Source organism: Silene latifolia, chromosome X (genome assembly GCF_048544455.1).
Source record: "Silene latifolia isolate original U9 population chromosome X, ASM4854445v1, whole genome shotgun sequence".
Taxonomy (NCBI): Eukaryota; Viridiplantae; Streptophyta; class Magnoliopsida; order Caryophyllales; family Caryophyllaceae; genus Silene; species Silene latifolia.
The window spans coordinates 11,881,703-11,898,560 of NC_133537.1; the positions used below are offsets into that span (position 1 = coordinate 11,881,703).

At 38.6% G+C, this 16,858-nt stretch overlaps 2 protein-coding genes and 1 non-coding gene across 4 annotated transcripts; 2 read left to right on the forward strand and 1 right to left on the reverse strand.

Moving 5' to 3' along the window:
- Positions 1-935: 935 nt before the first annotated feature.
- LOC141624301 (small nucleolar RNA SNORD25) lies at positions 936-1,020 on the reverse strand. The gene has a single exon (XR_012534108.1). It is a non-coding gene; the product is annotated as a small nucleolar RNA SNORD25 (small nucleolar RNA).
- Positions 1,021-1,814: 794 nt separating this feature from the next.
- On the forward strand, positions 1,815-3,482 carry LOC141616884 (protein FAR1-RELATED SEQUENCE 5-like). Its single transcript, XM_074434040.1, has 2 exons — positions 1,815-1,835; positions 2,436-3,482. The coding sequence occupies exons 1-2, from the start codon at positions 1,815-1,817 to the stop codon at positions 3,480-3,482; spliced, it is 1,068 nt and encodes a 355-aa protein (XP_074290141.1).
- A 3,291-nt stretch (positions 3,483-6,773) lies between these two features.
- Positions 6,774-11,408, forward strand: LOC141622881 (asparagine synthetase [glutamine-hydrolyzing]-like). 2 transcript variants are annotated; one of them, XM_074438909.1, is made up of 12 exons: positions 6,774-6,955; positions 7,739-7,877; positions 7,995-8,090; positions 8,337-8,478; positions 8,561-8,751; positions 9,134-9,376; positions 9,490-9,711; positions 9,837-9,971; positions 10,058-10,138; positions 10,281-10,367; positions 10,776-10,883; positions 10,998-11,408. In XM_074438909.1, exons 1-12 carry the CDS (start codon positions 6,876-6,878, stop codon positions 11,187-11,189), a joined length of 1,716 nt encoding a protein of 571 aa, XP_074295010.1. In that variant the 5' UTR covers positions 6,774-6,875; the 3' UTR covers positions 11,190-11,408. The 2 variants fall into 2 exon arrangements, 1 of the variants encoding a protein (XP_074295010.1); XR_012533126.1 differs by lacking the exon at positions 10,998-11,408 and having other exon boundaries at positions 10,295-10,367; positions 10,776-10,876.
- Positions 11,409-16,858: the final 5,450 nt, after the last annotated feature.

The following is a 16,858-nucleotide window of genomic DNA, read 5'->3' on the forward strand; positions in this document are numbered from 1 at the left end:
GCCCGTGGTGGCCCGTGGCCTTAGACACCCCTGGTTAGGCTCAGAATGAACCAAAGCCAAATTGGCCCAATATCAATGCATTAAGGGTGTTTAATTTGCTTCACCTAATATAGGTATGATATATGGGATTGGAATGAACCAAACCCATATTATGTGTTTGTTTGACGAAAATGAAGGTTTCATATCCATACTTCAAAATTCAAACTCATGAGGTATGAGTTTCTTATACCCAGGGAGGGAGGTGGGTATGAGATTGATACCTTGGTATCAAATTAGAAATAATAAAAAGTGATAAAAAAAATTATGTCATATTGTAAAAAAATCTTTTTATATATTTATTTGTTTAAATTTTATCTATACGATTTAATAGTATTAAAAACTATTATTAAAAATATCGTATTTTGAAGATTTTTTTAGCTTTGATTGATTTCTAACCCTATACCACCTAGAATTGAAACAAACAGAGGTATGAGGTATCGAGTTTCAACCTAATACCATCAGGTATGATTCTCGATTCCAGACTCATACTCATGCATGAAACCACTCCCTTAATGGGTCTAGTGAGAAATAACATCTCGTAAGTCGTACCTATTAACTTTGTTTTTTTCGTCAAAATATATCAATCTAGCTAGAATCCATTAAATAAGGGAGCAGTTTTTTGTCGCCCGGATTTTACTTAGTGTCACCCGAATTTGACATTGACTTTTCAATTTTACCCTTATTTATCTCATCTTTGTCTTTTACTCGGGCGAAGTTAGTAATTTTTGGGTGACAAAAAGAAAAAGTGTTAAATAATGTAAATTCTCCTCCTTGTATTATAAATTCGAGATTCTTACATACACTCGATGTATCATGTTATTGTACCCCTAAAATTTAAGTGAAACCATTTAAATTTACATAGAAAGATTACTTGAAATAATATATGGACAATTAAAAAGAGCTCAGTCCCTTAGATGTTCATAATGATTTGCGATCATTTTCGCTGTCATTACAGGTCTGTAATTACTCATCCTAGCTCTTTTTTAATTAACAAAATAATAATGGAATTATATTAAAATTTAGCTACTCCAATGTATTTCATCACAGATTAAAATTCTAATGATGAAGTAAATAACACTAGAACAACACAGTAATTTTGCTTCAAGGGAACGAGTCAAATGGGAATTAAAGTCCGCATAAACCAGTAAATGAAGCTTTTCTCCATTGAGACGGTTTTACAATAATATTGTGTAAAACCCATCAGCCTATTATATAAGAAAAACAAATTCTTAAAAAACGGATACAAAAAAGACAGTTTTACACAAATTATTGTGTGCAAATGTCAGCTAATTTAGGCGGTAAACTTATGAGGGGATGTTACTCATGATTTAGATTCAAACCCCGTCAGCATCATATTCGCCCTTGTAACTTCCTTTAAACAAAAAAGTACAAGTCAAAACATAAATTATTATGTAATGCAGCCTTACACAAGAATCATATTAGAGAAATTAAAAACCATGAAAATGATGATTACAATTAATAATTGAGAGTTTTTGTTTATTTTGGTAAATTATTTGGACGAAACATTAGAACACATTCTAATTTATAAGGTGGAAGAATTAGTGTAATTAAGGGTTTAACCAAGTGACTTAGCGGCGCATTAATTTGGGCTTTTTTTTAATAGGGGGCTGATTTATATCGACGACGTTTTAGTAAATATCGACGACGTTTTTCATAAAAAAGACGATGACTGCCCTTATGACTTTATCTCTCTAAAAAAATTCTCTCAAACTCAACTAAATTCAAAACAAACAACAACAACAACAATTAACAATATGTCTAATCTCGATTCAACGGTACGTAAACAACTTAATCATTTGCTTAATTTTTCAATTTTTTTTTGCGCATCGTTCATTCTATTCGATAGTTGAATTAATTGACGTATTAACTTAGTAGTAGGGAATGTTTGAATTTGTTGCGTAATCTGAAAAATGTCCCCCGAAAGATGAACCATGGCCAAAGTTGGAAACCAACGTTCAGACCACGGCCCAAACGTTGGAAACCAACGTTTGCCACGGACCAAACAATGGAATTCCACGTTTGGCCATGGTCCAACGTCTGATTCCCACGTTTGGCCATGGTCCAACGTTGGATTCCAATGTTTAGCCGTGGTCAAACGTTGGAATTCAATGTTTGGCCGTGGTCAAACGTTGGATTTCATTGTTTGGCCGTGGTCAAATGTTGATTTTCATTGTTTGGCCGTGGATTAAAGTTGGTTTTCGTTGTTCGTCCGCGGTTGATCGATAGAAAGTAATGTTTGGCCGCGGTAGTTTGTTGGGTCTCGTGTTTTAGGCATGAATAAGTCGTTTTTACATGTTTTTCTTTCGTTTTACGCAATTTATGTAGTATATGATTCATTTTTATTGTCTTACTATAGTCGTTATTGCTTGTAACAGGAATCGTGGGAGGATTTTGGCGATAATCCAATTGATTACAACCCGTTGTTCGAGACTACTATAGATTTCGAAACGCGTGACGAAGCTTTCAATTGGGCTCAGAAAATCGCATTCGAGAATGGGTTTGCTTTGGTTAAAGCAAATAACGGAGCTAAAAATAGGAAAAAGAACGGGTTGTTGGCAAGTTATTTTCGATGTAAAAGACATGGTAAACCAAAAGAAACGGACGATCTTGAAAAGCCAAGGAGGTCGCAGAAGTGTTCATGCAAGTTTCGTATTCGTGCCGTTCAAAATTTCGTGTCTAAAAATGATAAAGAGACGGTGGTGTGGAACATTCTAACCTCCGAGGGTGGTGGACTACACAACCACAACGTAGCCGTTTATAAGGACGGGGATCGGCACTTTGCGGGATTGGACGCGGAAGAGAAGGCATATGTTAGGCAACAAACATTGGCCGGGGTTCAACCGAGGGATATTAAAAATGGTCTTCATTTGAGATCCCCCGATAAACCTCAACCGTCAAGCACCCAACTGTATAATGAAACAAGGAAAATTAAGAAAGAAGAAATGGGTGAAAGAAACACCGCTCAGCAAATGTTGGCTCTAGCGGTGGCAGCGAAATACGTCCACTTCTACGAGATTGATTCCGAGGAGTCAAAAGAGTTGACTCACATTTTCATGGCTCATCCTGAAGCGATTAAGTTGTTCCGGGCTTATCCTTATGTGGTCCTCATGGATTCGACTTATAAAACCAACATTTACCAGAATCCACTCATTGAGATGGTTGGTGTGACACCCACGGGATCGTCCTTCTTAATTGCATGTGCGATGATTCCTTCCGAGTCTGACGTGAATTACAAGTGGCTGTTGAGAAAGTTAGCTGCGATTTCAGACTCAACACTCTCGGCAGTGCCGGGTTCGGTTGGACCACATACTCTCCAGCATCCTCCTCCTCCTCCCCAGAACCGTCATCCGACGGCTCATCTTCTCTATCATGCTGGTAACTACCAGCAACCTCCCGAGACCTCGCCTCCTCCGACTCGCTAACGACGTGACCGGGAGTAGGCATCATAACCATTCCAGACGTCTCTCGAAGTGGGGGTGGCTGGATGTGGGCCTGCTTAACTCGCAAACGACGCTTCGAGCTCGTAACATTACGCCCAGCGGTACGGTCGTGTATGTTAGGCGGAGGCGGAGCATTCATGATTGCCTTTCCTCTCTCATTTCGATCTGCCATCTGCATTAGGAAATTAGAAGTTGTTAGAAAACACGTTAATCGACTAAATATCATATAAAGTAACAAAAATCAGCAAATAATAGCATAAAACACGGTTTTTTAAAAAAAAAAATTAATTTACCGCGGACTAACAAAACAAACCCCTTCTCTGACCGCGGTTGAACAAAAAAATCCCTTAGTTGACGGTGGCTAAACATTTTTTTTTTTTTTACCGCGGGCAAACATTTTTTTTTTTTACCGCGGCCAAACAATGAAAATGGATGTTTGACCACGGCCAAACAATTATTTCCAACGTTTGACCACGGTCAAACGTGAGAATTAAACGTTTGACCGCAGCCAAACCTCCAATTCCATCGTTCAGCCACAGTGGAACGTTGGAAATCAACGTTACTCCCACGGCCAACAACCATTTCCAACGTTTGGCCGTGGTTTCCCCCTTAAAACCATTCAAATTCACTCCCAATCCGATTAACAACAACAAATTTCGACTCAAAAATCAATCCCAATCAACTATATTTCGCAAACAACATATAACAATACCAAAATTTACATAATAACAACTAATTAACATGAATTTTAATCGAAAAACTAACAAATTCTACACTAATTCAATTAATTTAAATAAAAAGCTAACACATAACCTAATTTACTAACTAATTCAATTCTAAAACAAAATCCAATCAATTTAATCGATCAACAATAACAATAAAGGAAATAGAACTATTTAATTTCATAGTTTAATTCAATTAGTTTCAATTTCTAAACTAATTTAACAAAAAAAAAAAAAAAAAACGGCACTTACTTGGCAACGTGGGAGGCAGCAGTGTGGTGGCGGTGGAGGCGGCAAGGTCGGCGTGGTGGTGGCAGCAGTGTGGTGGCGGTGGTTGTGGTGGCAGTGTGGTTGTGGTGGCAGTGTGGTGGTGGTGTTGAGTGTTGGTGGAAGTTGGAGGTTGAGTAGAGAGAATAGAGAAAATAGGGAGAATGACTAGTGAGAGATGAGGGGCAGTGAGCGTCTTTTTTATGAAAAACGTCGTCGACGTTTACTAAAACGTCGTCGATATTAACGAATCCGGTTTTAATATCCATCGTAAGAGTTGGGCTTTGGACAATTAATATCGTTGGACTTCACTAGTATTCCGGGCCAGGCCAACCATGATCCTAAGAGTATTAGTTTTAGTTTGGAGCTGGTCATTGTGAGAATCTCTGTATCCGAGGTGGTAATCGAGTTACTCGGATATTGTATATTCATGACGGGTGACCTTCGTCATACGTAGAACGGGTAGAGGTAAAAGTCGAAGGATCGATAGCAAAACGAAAAGAATAAAACATCTCTAATAAAGTGGTGGCGACTATTACTAAGCTAGTAAGCTATGCAATGGTGGAGCGAGGAGTGTTAGCAAAGCCGCTCGCCCGCCTGAAATTTCAAAAATTTTAGTTAAATTTATTAACTTTTTCGAGTTTCCTTTATGCTATTATTACTCATTCATTTTTCGTTGAAATTTTCTGCCCTTCTTAACTGCAAATTTTGACTCCGTCACTCCAATTATGTAGTTAGCATGAGCTACTCACTAAAATTTTCTACATTCATACTCGATTAAATTATACCATGCACCCAGGAGTATGGTGCATGGTACTCTCTCTTTTAAACTTTTATTCTAATAAATAGTTATTAAATTTAGTAAATTATAAAATTATAAAAAATATATCATTATTCATAATTTTTATTTCTCTACAAATTGAGATCATATTTGATATATTTTGTTATTTATTTTAATTTTTCTCATATATTCACATTACGTAATTGACATATTCATATCATATCACATAATTATTTTTATTCCTTTAAATTATTTTGTATTATGCGGTTTTGATATGGAATAAAACGTTCAAGATCGTCATTGTTCAATATATTTGAACAAATAGAGTCATATTCACTAAACTATAATGTCATATTTACTAAACTAAAAGTGAATATAATAGAGGCACGAGATGAATATCACACTACATAATACATATTCATCAAACTACACTGTCATATTCACTAAACTAAAAGGGAATATAATAGTGTGATAATGTGAATATCACATTATAAAGCGCATATTCATTATACAACATTGTCATATTCACTAAAATTTATTTGAATATAATAGTATTATATCGTGAATGCAATACTACAAAACACTTAAATATGATAGTGGTAACTGCTTCTTAAAATTGGAAGTTAATTTTTTGTGAAAAAAAAAAAAAAATGGAAGTTGAGGATGAGTGGGGAGTGGGGGAGTGGGAGGGAGTATAGAGTATCCTACACATGGGTGTAGGATATAAGAATTGGTCTGTCATGAGTCACGATGTTTTGAAGCTTGGACGTTGGTTGCTTGCCACGTGTCTACAAGACTTCATTATTTTTATTTTCATTTCATTATATCAAGACCCATATAGATATACATTATCAATGCACGAATATTATATTGGACCGTTTTACATAAAATTAGTGTAAAATATTATTTAATAGTTACTATTACTCATTATTAATATGTTTATCGTACTAAAAAAAATGATTATGTTTAGATTCATTTTACATTATTTTTGTTCAAAACTGTCTTACACATAAGTAACGTTTACTATATCAATCTTACAATTTCAGAAAAAATAATTTTCAATTACAAATATTTAAAGTGTATACGGCAATTTTATATTATCGAATTAAAATATTATAAAAATATATTATTTTCTTTACGTAACTATTTTTGTGAAAAAATTTATTATTTTCTTTTCTAGTTCCATCTTTGTACATAAAAATTTTTAAAATAAAAAATTATATAATAACCATTTTAGACGAACATTTTTGTAAAACGATAATATGTCTTATCCTAGTAATTATTCAAATAAATCGAAATTTTATCGAACAAATCTTAGCCTAGTAATCTAAGACAAATATATGATAAACAAAGCTTCCCAGGTTCGAATCTTCAATCCCCTAATACCATGGGTTTTTGAATAGAAAACTCGAGTCCAAAAATAAAAGATCAGAATATAATAAAAAAAAAAACTAAAAAATAGGTGGTGTTTGCCCTTATTATTCGTTGCACCTCTTGCTTAGATTTCTTACGCCACCAATTTTATCTACCCTCTCTTTCATTTCATTTTAACATAATTATAAGCTAAATTTCATAATTAAGAAACTTTTTTTTTTAACATAAAAAATGTGTGGAATACTAGCTGTTCTTGGTTGTTCTGATGTTTCTCAGGCTAAACGCACCCGTGTTCTTGAGCTTTCTCGAAGGTAATGCATATATACACATGCATATCTTGTTACTTCTGTTTTGTTAATGTTCATTTTCTATTTAAATCATCGAAAATGTCTTAAACTAGTGGTTAAGAGTTAAGACGAGCTATTATGGACCGTAACTCGTAGGTAGTCTAGGGTGTTCGCTTATGCTAGCTATGATGTCTTGGCTGTTGAGTTCTCTACAGCGGGTTAATCGAAGTAGGTGCAAGAGACTGGTCCAAAAGTAAGTGAGGTTTCATCTTATAACTAATTGGTAATAGGAGGAGTAACCACCTACTTATAAACTAGTCTATCCCTTCTTTTTCTACCGATGTGGAAAAATGTCCCCACCCCACGCACACATATGAGAAGAGACCTCAATATTAGCCGCCCCGGGGTTAAAATTGACCTGACCACAAACCCTAGGTACTCTAGGGTGTTTCATTTCATTGCTTTAAGGTGTTCGCTTTCATGTAAACCTGCATGGTTGTATAATTAGCTCATCTAGACTCGGTCTATTGAGAATAAGCTCCAACCCATATGAGTTCCACATGTAAGAATCTCACGTTGGAGAATTAGAGAAGAAGATTTCACCATATGAGGCAAGGGACTACTTTAGAGTGGAACCTCATCAGGCTTATGAAGCGGACTCTCTCTCTCCTCCATTTGGGTGCGGCCCAGACCCGTTGCATGATTTAACACGGTCCGACAAATTTTATATGTATCTCGACCCACCCGACCCGTTTAACAGGTCTGATAATGATTGTTGTTTGATAACATGGTTGATTTGTTGTTAAGATTGAAGCATAGGGGACCAGATTGGAGTGGTATATACCAAAATGGAGATTGTTACTTATCTCACCAACGTCTCGCCATTGTCGACCCTGCTTCTGGTGATCAACCTCTCTACAATGAGAATCAAACTATTGTTGTTACTGTAAGCGCCATTCCCCCGTCTCAATCATTTGTTTAACTTCGATTAAAAAGGAGTACGGATTGACATTGTGTTTGAAGTTTCCGCTTATCATAATTTGTGGGAATTTAAGATGAGCAGGTTAATGGGGAAATCTACAATCATGAGGAAATAAGGAAGTCTCTTCCCAATCACAAGTTTGGTACTGGAAGTGATTGTGAGGTTATTGCCCATTTGGTGAGTTTTTTCCTCGATAATTATTGTGTAATACGGTTTTACTGTGCAATGTTTCTTCGATCTGTTAGCGTCTAACCAATTAAAAGGCCGTCTTATGTCAAATGGTTCTGTAACTTTTATCCAGAATTCTGGCATAAGTAATAGCTTAACGACTTGATTAATTGATTGCCTAGAGATGCCGTAACAAATGGTGATTGCTTCTCTAAACAAGCACTCCGTACTTATCTTATATTCGTCTTTCATTAGTATGAGGAGCATGGAGAAAATTTCATTGACATGCTGGATGGAGTATTCTCGTTTGTGTTGTTGGATACTCGGGACAACAGCTTCATTGCTGCTCGCGATGCTATTGGCATTGCGTCCCTGTACATTGGTTGGGGCCTTGATGGTACGTAATCATATACTCTTGTTTACTATAGTCTTCATTATATCGCCACATTTGTGCTGAAATCCTCTCTGTCAATATTCAGGTTCGGTTTGGATTGCATCAGAGATGAAAGGCTTGCATGATGACTGTGAACATTTTGAATGTTTTCCTCCCGGTCATTTATACTCAAGTAAAACTAGCAGTCTTCGTCGCTGGTATAACCCTCCTTGGTTCTCCGAGGCTATACCATCAAATCCATATGAGCCCCTTGTCCTACGCCGTGCCTTTGAAGATGTAAGTTTCATTTTCTTTTGGCAAAAGTTGGGTAAAACGGTTTCTATGAATAACAAGATGAGGATTTTAGTTTTGGTTGCAAGCTTTTAAAGTTACAAGTTGAAAATTTTCCTAAACCTTGAAAACTCGCCTCGTCTCCTAACGTCTTTTCTGAGACTAGTTTATCTGTTTCAATTTTGATCTCTGTGACTCTGACTCGGCCAAAAATGTCGGAGTGCTGGACGCAACTATTATGTGAATTTTTTTCATGTTTATTGCGTAAATGCTGTGTGGAAGTATTATGTCGTGTTGGAACGTCTGCCATACGTATGCAGACAAATTGTTAAAACAAACGTAGCGCTTTCTGATATGGGTTGATATTAGAGGGAGTTTACAAATGCAGGCAGTTGTGAAGAGGCTAATGTCTGATGTACCCTTTGGTGTTCTTTTATCCGGAGGTTTGGATTCATCACTGGTTGCATCAATTACATCGCGTCACTTGACAGAGACGAAGGCTGCAAGAACATGGGGAGCACAACTCCTTTCCTTCTGTGTCGGGCTTGAGGGATCACCTGATCTTAAGGCTGCCAAAGAGGTAGCCGATCATTTGGGTACTACACACCATGAATTCCACTTCACTGTTCAGGTAAAACGTTCTCACTAAATAGTCCGTGTATTCCAATTCCCCTTACCGCGGCATAATTGATGAGAAGAGATAATAGTTACTTCATGCGGCAATACTATGTGGTTGACATGTAGGAGGGTATTGATGCTATTGAGGATGTCATTTACCACACCGAGACTTATGATGTAACTACCATCAGAGCCAGCACACCGATGTTCCTTTTGTCGCGTAAAATCAAGTCACTTGGAGTCAAGATGGTTCTTTCTGGAGAAGGTGCTGACGAAATTTTTGGTGGATATCTTTACTTCCACAAGGCACCAAGTAAAGAAGAGTTTCATGTAGAAACCTGTCACAAGGTAATGTAATAGAACGTACATCGTCGTTCTCTTTTTTGTCCTGTCGTAGACTGGTAGTACTTGGAATATCGAACAAAATGAATTGACTGCTATGTTTTTGAGGACCGTTATTTGTGGTATTGCAGCTTAAGGCCCTTCACATGTATGACTGCTTAAGAGCTAACAAGGCGACTTCTGCTTGGGGTCTGGAAGCTCGGGTGCCCTTCTTGGATAAGGAGTTCATCAATGTTGCCATGTCTATTGATCCCAAATGGAAGATGGTACGGACATTAGAGTCACATCTACCATCTTGACATTCTGAATTGGGTTTCCTTCAAATTTAGACATTTTTTTTTGGGCATTTCAGATCAAACCCGAAGAAGGACGTATAGAGAAATGGATTCTTAGAAGAGCTTTTGATGATGATGAACACCCTTACTTGCCAAAGGTATTTCAATCCAGCACATAACCGCTTAGTCTCTTTTAATCTTGAAAATCTCAATTGTTGATTCTCTTTAAGTCTCAAGTAACGTCGCTGGCATGAAAGTCTCGACTGATCTTGAATTCTGTACTGGTGATTCTTTGAACAGCACATTCTTTACAGGCAAAAGGAGCAATTCAGTGATGGTGTTGGTTATAGTTGGATTGACGGTATCAAAGCCCATGCCGAGCAACGGGTATCTTCCCAAACTACACGTTTTTCTATCTTTTTCTCCAATGAGTAGTTTAAATCAGGCTTAAAGCCCAAAATTACATCATGTAGTAACTCCAGCACCGGAAAATAAATAATTCAGGAATCGTCTTTGTCACATTAACCTTTGTTTGGATGTAGCGGGATTTTGTTGGGTGGAAAGTGATAAATCTCCCTAGTTTGCTTGACAAAACTAGGTCCCTTCCCTTTTTGTCCCCGTCTTTTCCCACCAAATCTCTCCGTACAAACAAAGAGCACCCCACTATCTGACTCTCGTATAGTCCAATCCCTTTCATTGTGTGTGGACACAAAACTTCTTCTGACAAGGCACCATTCGGAACTGTGAAGTTTGTCGGAGTAACACAGCTTTCAATAATAGCGTAATCTGGTGCAGGTGACAGATAAAATGATGCAGAAAGCCGAACACATATTCCCACATAATACCCCGAAAACAAAGGAAGCCTATTACTATAGGATGGTCTTTGAGAAGTTCTTTCCTCAGGTAATCATTATCTCCGATTGAGCAATCATATCATGTCCGTCTTCAGTCGTACAATACTTATACTGTACTGGACAATATTCACAATAACCGAACACATTATCCTTCTTCTTGCAGAACTCTGCTAAGCTGACTGTTCCTGGAGGCCCTACTGTAGCCTGCAGCACGGCCAAGGCGGTTGAGTGGGACAAAGCATGGTCAAAGAATCTCGATCCCTCTGGTCGGGCTGCTTGTGGGGTCCACAACTCCGCTTATGAGCGAGCTAAAATCATCGATGATATGCCTCGGATGATTGCCAGCACCAGTTAACACTGAACAGTTGAACATGGTTTTTATATACCGAGTATTTATTTATCTAAGCGTCCTATTTTATGTAAGAAAATGTCATAGTATTATAGTCTACTTACATTAGGTTAAGTTGTTTACACTGTTACTATTGAATCAAATTGTACTTCGATAGTAAATGTGGTTATGTGAATCTCTAGGATGATAATAAATTAATAATATGAGATTTTTCGTTTTTCCGATTAACATTTTTCATTGCTTTTATATGATATGGAGCTAAGGTACACCCAGCGCCTTAGTTAAAATGTCCGCAACCTGATTAGACGTATGGACATAAGCTGGAGAAATAAGACCATCTTGAATCGCATCCCTCACAAAATGACAATCGAGCTCAATGTGCTTAGTACGCTCGTGAAAAATAGGATTACGGGCAAGATGTAATGCTGCATGATTATCACAATGAAGATGAGCAGGAGAATTGATAGGAACGTGAAAAAAACTCAATATGCCTCTCAACCATTTCACTTCACATGTAGCTGCGCGCATAGCTCGGTACTCAGCCTCAGCGGAAGAAAGGGAAACAGTTGGTTGTTTCTTGGTCTTCCAAGAAACGGGTGCACCCCCCAACAAAACCAAATAAGCAGTAATAGAACGACGCGTTAATGGACAAGTACCCCAATCAGCATCACAATAAACAGACATAACAAGAGACTCTCCAGACCGAAAAAGCAAACCTTGTCCTGGATGGCCTTTTAGATAACGGACTACCCGCAATGCAGCGTTCCAATGTTTTTCCCGTGGTGCGTGCATGAATGTGGACAAAATGTGGACACAGTAAGATAAATCAGGACGGGTATTGGTCAAATAAATCAGTCGACCAACCAAACGACGATAAGCTTCCGGGTCCGTGACTAAAGCATCATCAGCCACGCCCAGCTTATGATTTTGTTCAATAGGGACATCAACCGAACGACCACCAATGAGGCCTGTTTCGTTAAGAATATCAAGCGCGTATTTCCGCTGACAAAGAAAGATACCAGACGAACTCCTGGCTACTTCAAGACCCAAGAAATACTTCAATGGACCTAAATCTTTCATATAAAAACATGTATGGAGATAATCTTTAACACGACGAATACCGTCTGGATTATTACCCCCAATAACCAAATCATCGACATAGACAAGAACATACACTTCGATCCCAGAACCATGATAAGAGAAAAGAGAATAGTCTGACATGCATTGTTGGAAGCCGTAGGCAGTAAGAGAATTGGACAACTTTTCAAACCAGCATCGAGAAGCTTGTCGGAGACCATATAAAGACTTTTTAAGGCGACAAACTTTACCGGGTTCATCTACAGAATATCCAAGCGGCAATCGCATGTAGACCTCTTCCTCTAAATCGCCATGAAGGAAAGCATTATGGACATCCATTTGATGCAATTCCCAATTAAGGCGGCGGCAATGGCTAAGAAAGTACGAACAGTGACCATTTTAGCAGTGGGTGCAAAAGTCTCAAAAAAATCAATTCCTGCTTCTTGTCGATTGCCAAGTACGACGAGACGAGCCTTGAATCTCTCAACAGAACCATCAGCGCGCAATTTAACCTTGTAAACCCATTTATTTCCAATTGCTTTCTTACCTGCAGGTAATTCAACAACATCCCATGTCCCATTGCGAATTAAGGCATCAATTTCGACATTCATAGCATCACACCACCGCTTATCTTTCACTGCTTCACGATAAGAAGTGGGTTCCGTACAACCGTCAACTGCAGCTATAAAAGAACGATGACGCAAAGAAAAATTATCACAACAAACTACATGTGCTAGAGGATACGGCATACCTGAAGATGGCGACTGTACGGGCTTGCGTGGGAGAAGGCTATAATCTTCAACGTCGTTAAGAACACGTGCTGCACCTGTCACATACTCGTCCTCACTATATTTTGACCATGGAACGTGAGGTCTCTTACCACGCCCTAACTCCGTTTCAACACCAATGGCCTCACCGTGCACGCCCTCATCTGTACTCTCACCAGCACTATTCTCACCCAATACCTCGGCTTCTAACACTCCATCACCATTCACCGTGTCATCAGGTATACCGGGTTCAACATTCCCTACATCATAGAGAATAAATTCACCCTCTGCTGCCTCATCAGAGGGCACGGCTGCAGCATCCCTTCCCGCATCATTATTGGAAGTGACGACCCCATCACGAGGGTTAATAATGAACGGAAAATTATATTCATCAAAAACGACATCACGAGATATAAAAAATTCCTTAGACTCCAAATCGTAAACTTCCCATCCCTTCTTACCGAATGGGTACCCGACAAAAACACATCGTCGACTTCGCGACGCAAACTTATCCCCATCCTTACGAGTATGTCTAGCATAACACAAGCAACCAAATGTACGCAAATTATCGTAAGTAGGTGATTTGTTAAATAGTAACTCATAAGGTGTCTTACCCTCGAGCAACATGGATGGTGTCCGATTAATAAGATATCCTGCAGTTAAGGCACATTCTCCCCAAAATTCAACCGGTAAACCTGCTTGGAAAAGCAACGCCCTAGCCACATTAAGAATGTGACGGTGTTTTCTCTCAACCCGTCCATTCTGCTGAGAAGTACCGACACAAGTAGTTTGATGTATTATACCATGTGTGTCGAAATAATGTTTTAAACATGTGAATTCGGTCCCATTATCAGTACGTACCATCTTAACATCGGCATCAAATTGTCGCTTTGCCATAACTATAAAATTTTGTAACAATTGGGAAACTTCGTCCTTTGTTTTAATTAAATAAACCCAGACAGCACGAGAGAAATCATCTACCACGGTCAGAAAATATCGACTACCACAGGAAGATGGGGTTCGATAATCTCCCCATAAATCACAATGAATAAGCTCAAAAATAGACTTAGCTTTATTTTCGCTAACAAAAAATTTTTCTCTTGTCTGTTTAGCACGTAAACAAATATCACAAAGTTCACTGTCTCGCTTATCACACTTATTATTATTAATAAACGGCAAAAAATTCACTACTCTTCTCGAAGGGTGTCCTAGTCTACGATGCCAAACCTCCACGTTATCTGAGTCCTTATTTGCAGCATGAACTTCACGCCTTGACTCCCCTTCCAGAAGATATAGCCTTCCCTTCTGCTCACCCGTGCCAATCGTCTTCTTCGATATGCGGTCCCGTATAACACAAATGTTGTTAGTGAATTTAATTTCGCAATCAAGGTCTTTTTGGTGATAAATCGACACAAGGTTACAATTGAAATCTGGGACAAATAAAACATGTTGCAATTGTAAATTTCCACCGAGTAAAACGGTTCCTTCTTTGGTTGCTTTAGAAAACTTCCCATTAGGAAGTGCCACCATACATGAATCAATATCTTTCACGTCATGTAGCAACGCAAAACATCCAGTCATATGGTGCGTTGCACCTGAGTCAAGCAACCATAAAATATCATTATCCGTCTTACCATTCATTCGCACTTTTGAAGAAGACGCTTTGGCATGGTTAACGTATGCGTCCCACTGTTCCTTTGGTACGCTGACAAATTGTTCTTTGCTTTCGTTCACTTCTTCACCAACACGGGATGTCCCTGCATTATTAACGGCAGAATTTCCTCTACCTTGACCAGGGTTGTAACCTCCACGACCACCGCGGCCTCCACGGCCTCCACGAGGAGCACCGGCTCGTTGCCTCCGCCTCTCTCGCCTTGACCTTTCGGGTAACCGATTATATCGAAGCAAGAAGCTCGTACATGTCCAAACTTGTCACAGTTATCGCAGTATGGTCGCAAATCTCCGTCTTTGTCGTTATTTTCCCGTGAACGTCCATCTGCCATTGCTGGTGAAAACCGAGCAGCAAAGCCAACAGGGTCTGCTCTGTTTTCGCCTGTTCTTGCTCCTACAATGCGCTTGCCTTTGCCCTTAACCCCTTCTTCTTGAATCAAGGTAGCATAAGCCCGATTTAGAGATGGCAAAGGCTCCTGCAATAACAAATTTGAAGCAACAGTGGAATAAGAATCATCGATTCCCAGAAGGAAATCGTGTACCTTGCTTTTGTCTCGCCTTTTATCGAGTTGTTTATTCAAACCACACTTACAACCACCACAGATGCAAGTCGGATTCGGGTCATACTTGTCAAGGTCATCCCAAAGCTTCTTCAAACGACCATAATACTCTGTGATCGTCTCCTTTTCGCCTTGCTTGCAAGCCATTATAGAACCCTTCGTCCTGTGCACCTTCGGTCCGTTGCCAAGACTGAACCGTTGTTCAATATCGTCCCACAATTGCTTCGCCTCATCCACATACGAGATGGTAGAACCAAGGTCTGGATTTATTGTGTTAAAAATCCAATTAACTATCATGGCGTTAACCATGTACCAATCTTCAATGTCATCGGAATTATCTGCGGGCTTTTGAATTGTCCCATCGATAAATCCCATCTTTTTCTTGGAACGCAGGGCGCCCCGTAGCTTAACTGACCATTCATCATAGTTATCGCCCTTCAACTCGACAACAATCAACTTATCTCCGGACTTATCGGAGGTGGAAAGAAAATAGGGACTGAGTTTCTCACCTTTACCCATATCGCTAGATTCAGAATCGGAATCTTCGTGTGGAATACTGGCACTCTCGGAATCGGAGTTGTCGTGAGAAACGTTGGTATCTACCGGTGGTGTATCCTCGCCGCCGCTTTGTTTATCGCTCATAAGACACAAGAACTAACCTTGCTCTGATTACCATGTAGAAATTGTATATGGAATTTTGTATATATTGATATTTCATGTGTGTTTCAACGTACAAGAGACATATGTATATATACATAAGCACAAGCTAAAACCCTAGACGGAATAAGGAAAACTTCCCATAATACAATACAAGAGATGGGCTCGGTATATGACAATATGGACTCGATATCCTACGATATCTCAACAGTTCATTATCGACTAAATTTATAAAACAGTATGGTCGGTATCATGGATTTCATTTATACTTGCCATGACAAGTACAAGTGTGTCTTGTAAGCGGTAATAACTACTAACAAGTACGAGTACTAATGAAGTTTGATTTGTATTCTAAAAAGGCAATTAACATTCCTCGTGCACTTGTTAGTAGTTATTACAGCTTACAAGACACACTTGTACTTGTCATGGCAAGTATAAATGTTGACCCTATTTAACAATGGCTTTGAAGACATCTTTACGGTTTTGAAATCTTATCCAGCTCAAATCTAACAAAAAATAATATAAAAAGGAAAGTGAGATATAACTGTACAAGCACTTGAATTATAAACTTCAACTAAATATCAATATCAATATCAATTATTTCATTGATTACGCACTATAATATACTATCAATATCAATAACTAGGTGTTTAGCAATTACGCTCTTATAAAACAAATATTAGGTGAAAATGACACCATCCAAAAGCGTAGCACCGATCCCTTCCTTACCTTACCTTAAATGTGTATGCTCCAAGTTACTATTCACTAATGAATAGTAACTTCAGAAATGAATAGTAACACTAATGTGTGTTGGGTTGTTTTCTGGGCTTGTTTTTGAGATGTTTTGCAGTTGGGCTTTTTCCTGGCTTTCGGTCCTCAATACCGAGTTATCACCTTTGGCCCAAAACTCTTCTCATAGTTCAGATCCGGTCTCTCTTTTGCA

What these genes read in the sequence shown, in the direction of transcription:
- LOC141616884 (XM_074434040.1), top strand. Translation starts at nt 1,815, where the DNA reads ATGTCTAATCTCGATTCAACG. An exon ending in TGTCTAATCTCGATTCAACG is followed by an intron (nt 1,836 to 2,435) that starts GTACGTAAACAA and finishes TGCTTGTAACAG; the next exon opens with GAATCGTGGGAGGATTTTGG.
- LOC141622881 (XM_074438909.1), top strand. Translation starts at nt 6,876, where the DNA reads ATGTGTGGAATACTAGCTGTTCTTGGTTGTTCTGATGTTTCTCAGGCT. An exon ending in AAGCCCATGCCGAGCAACGG is followed by an intron (nt 10,368 to 10,775) that starts GTATCTTCCCAA and finishes AATCTGGTGCAG; the next exon opens with GTGACAGATAAAATGATGCA. An exon ending in TTGAGAAGTTCTTTCCTCAG is followed by an intron (nt 10,884 to 10,997) that starts GTAATCATTATC and finishes TTCTTCTTGCAG; the next exon opens with AACTCTGCTAAGCTGACTGT.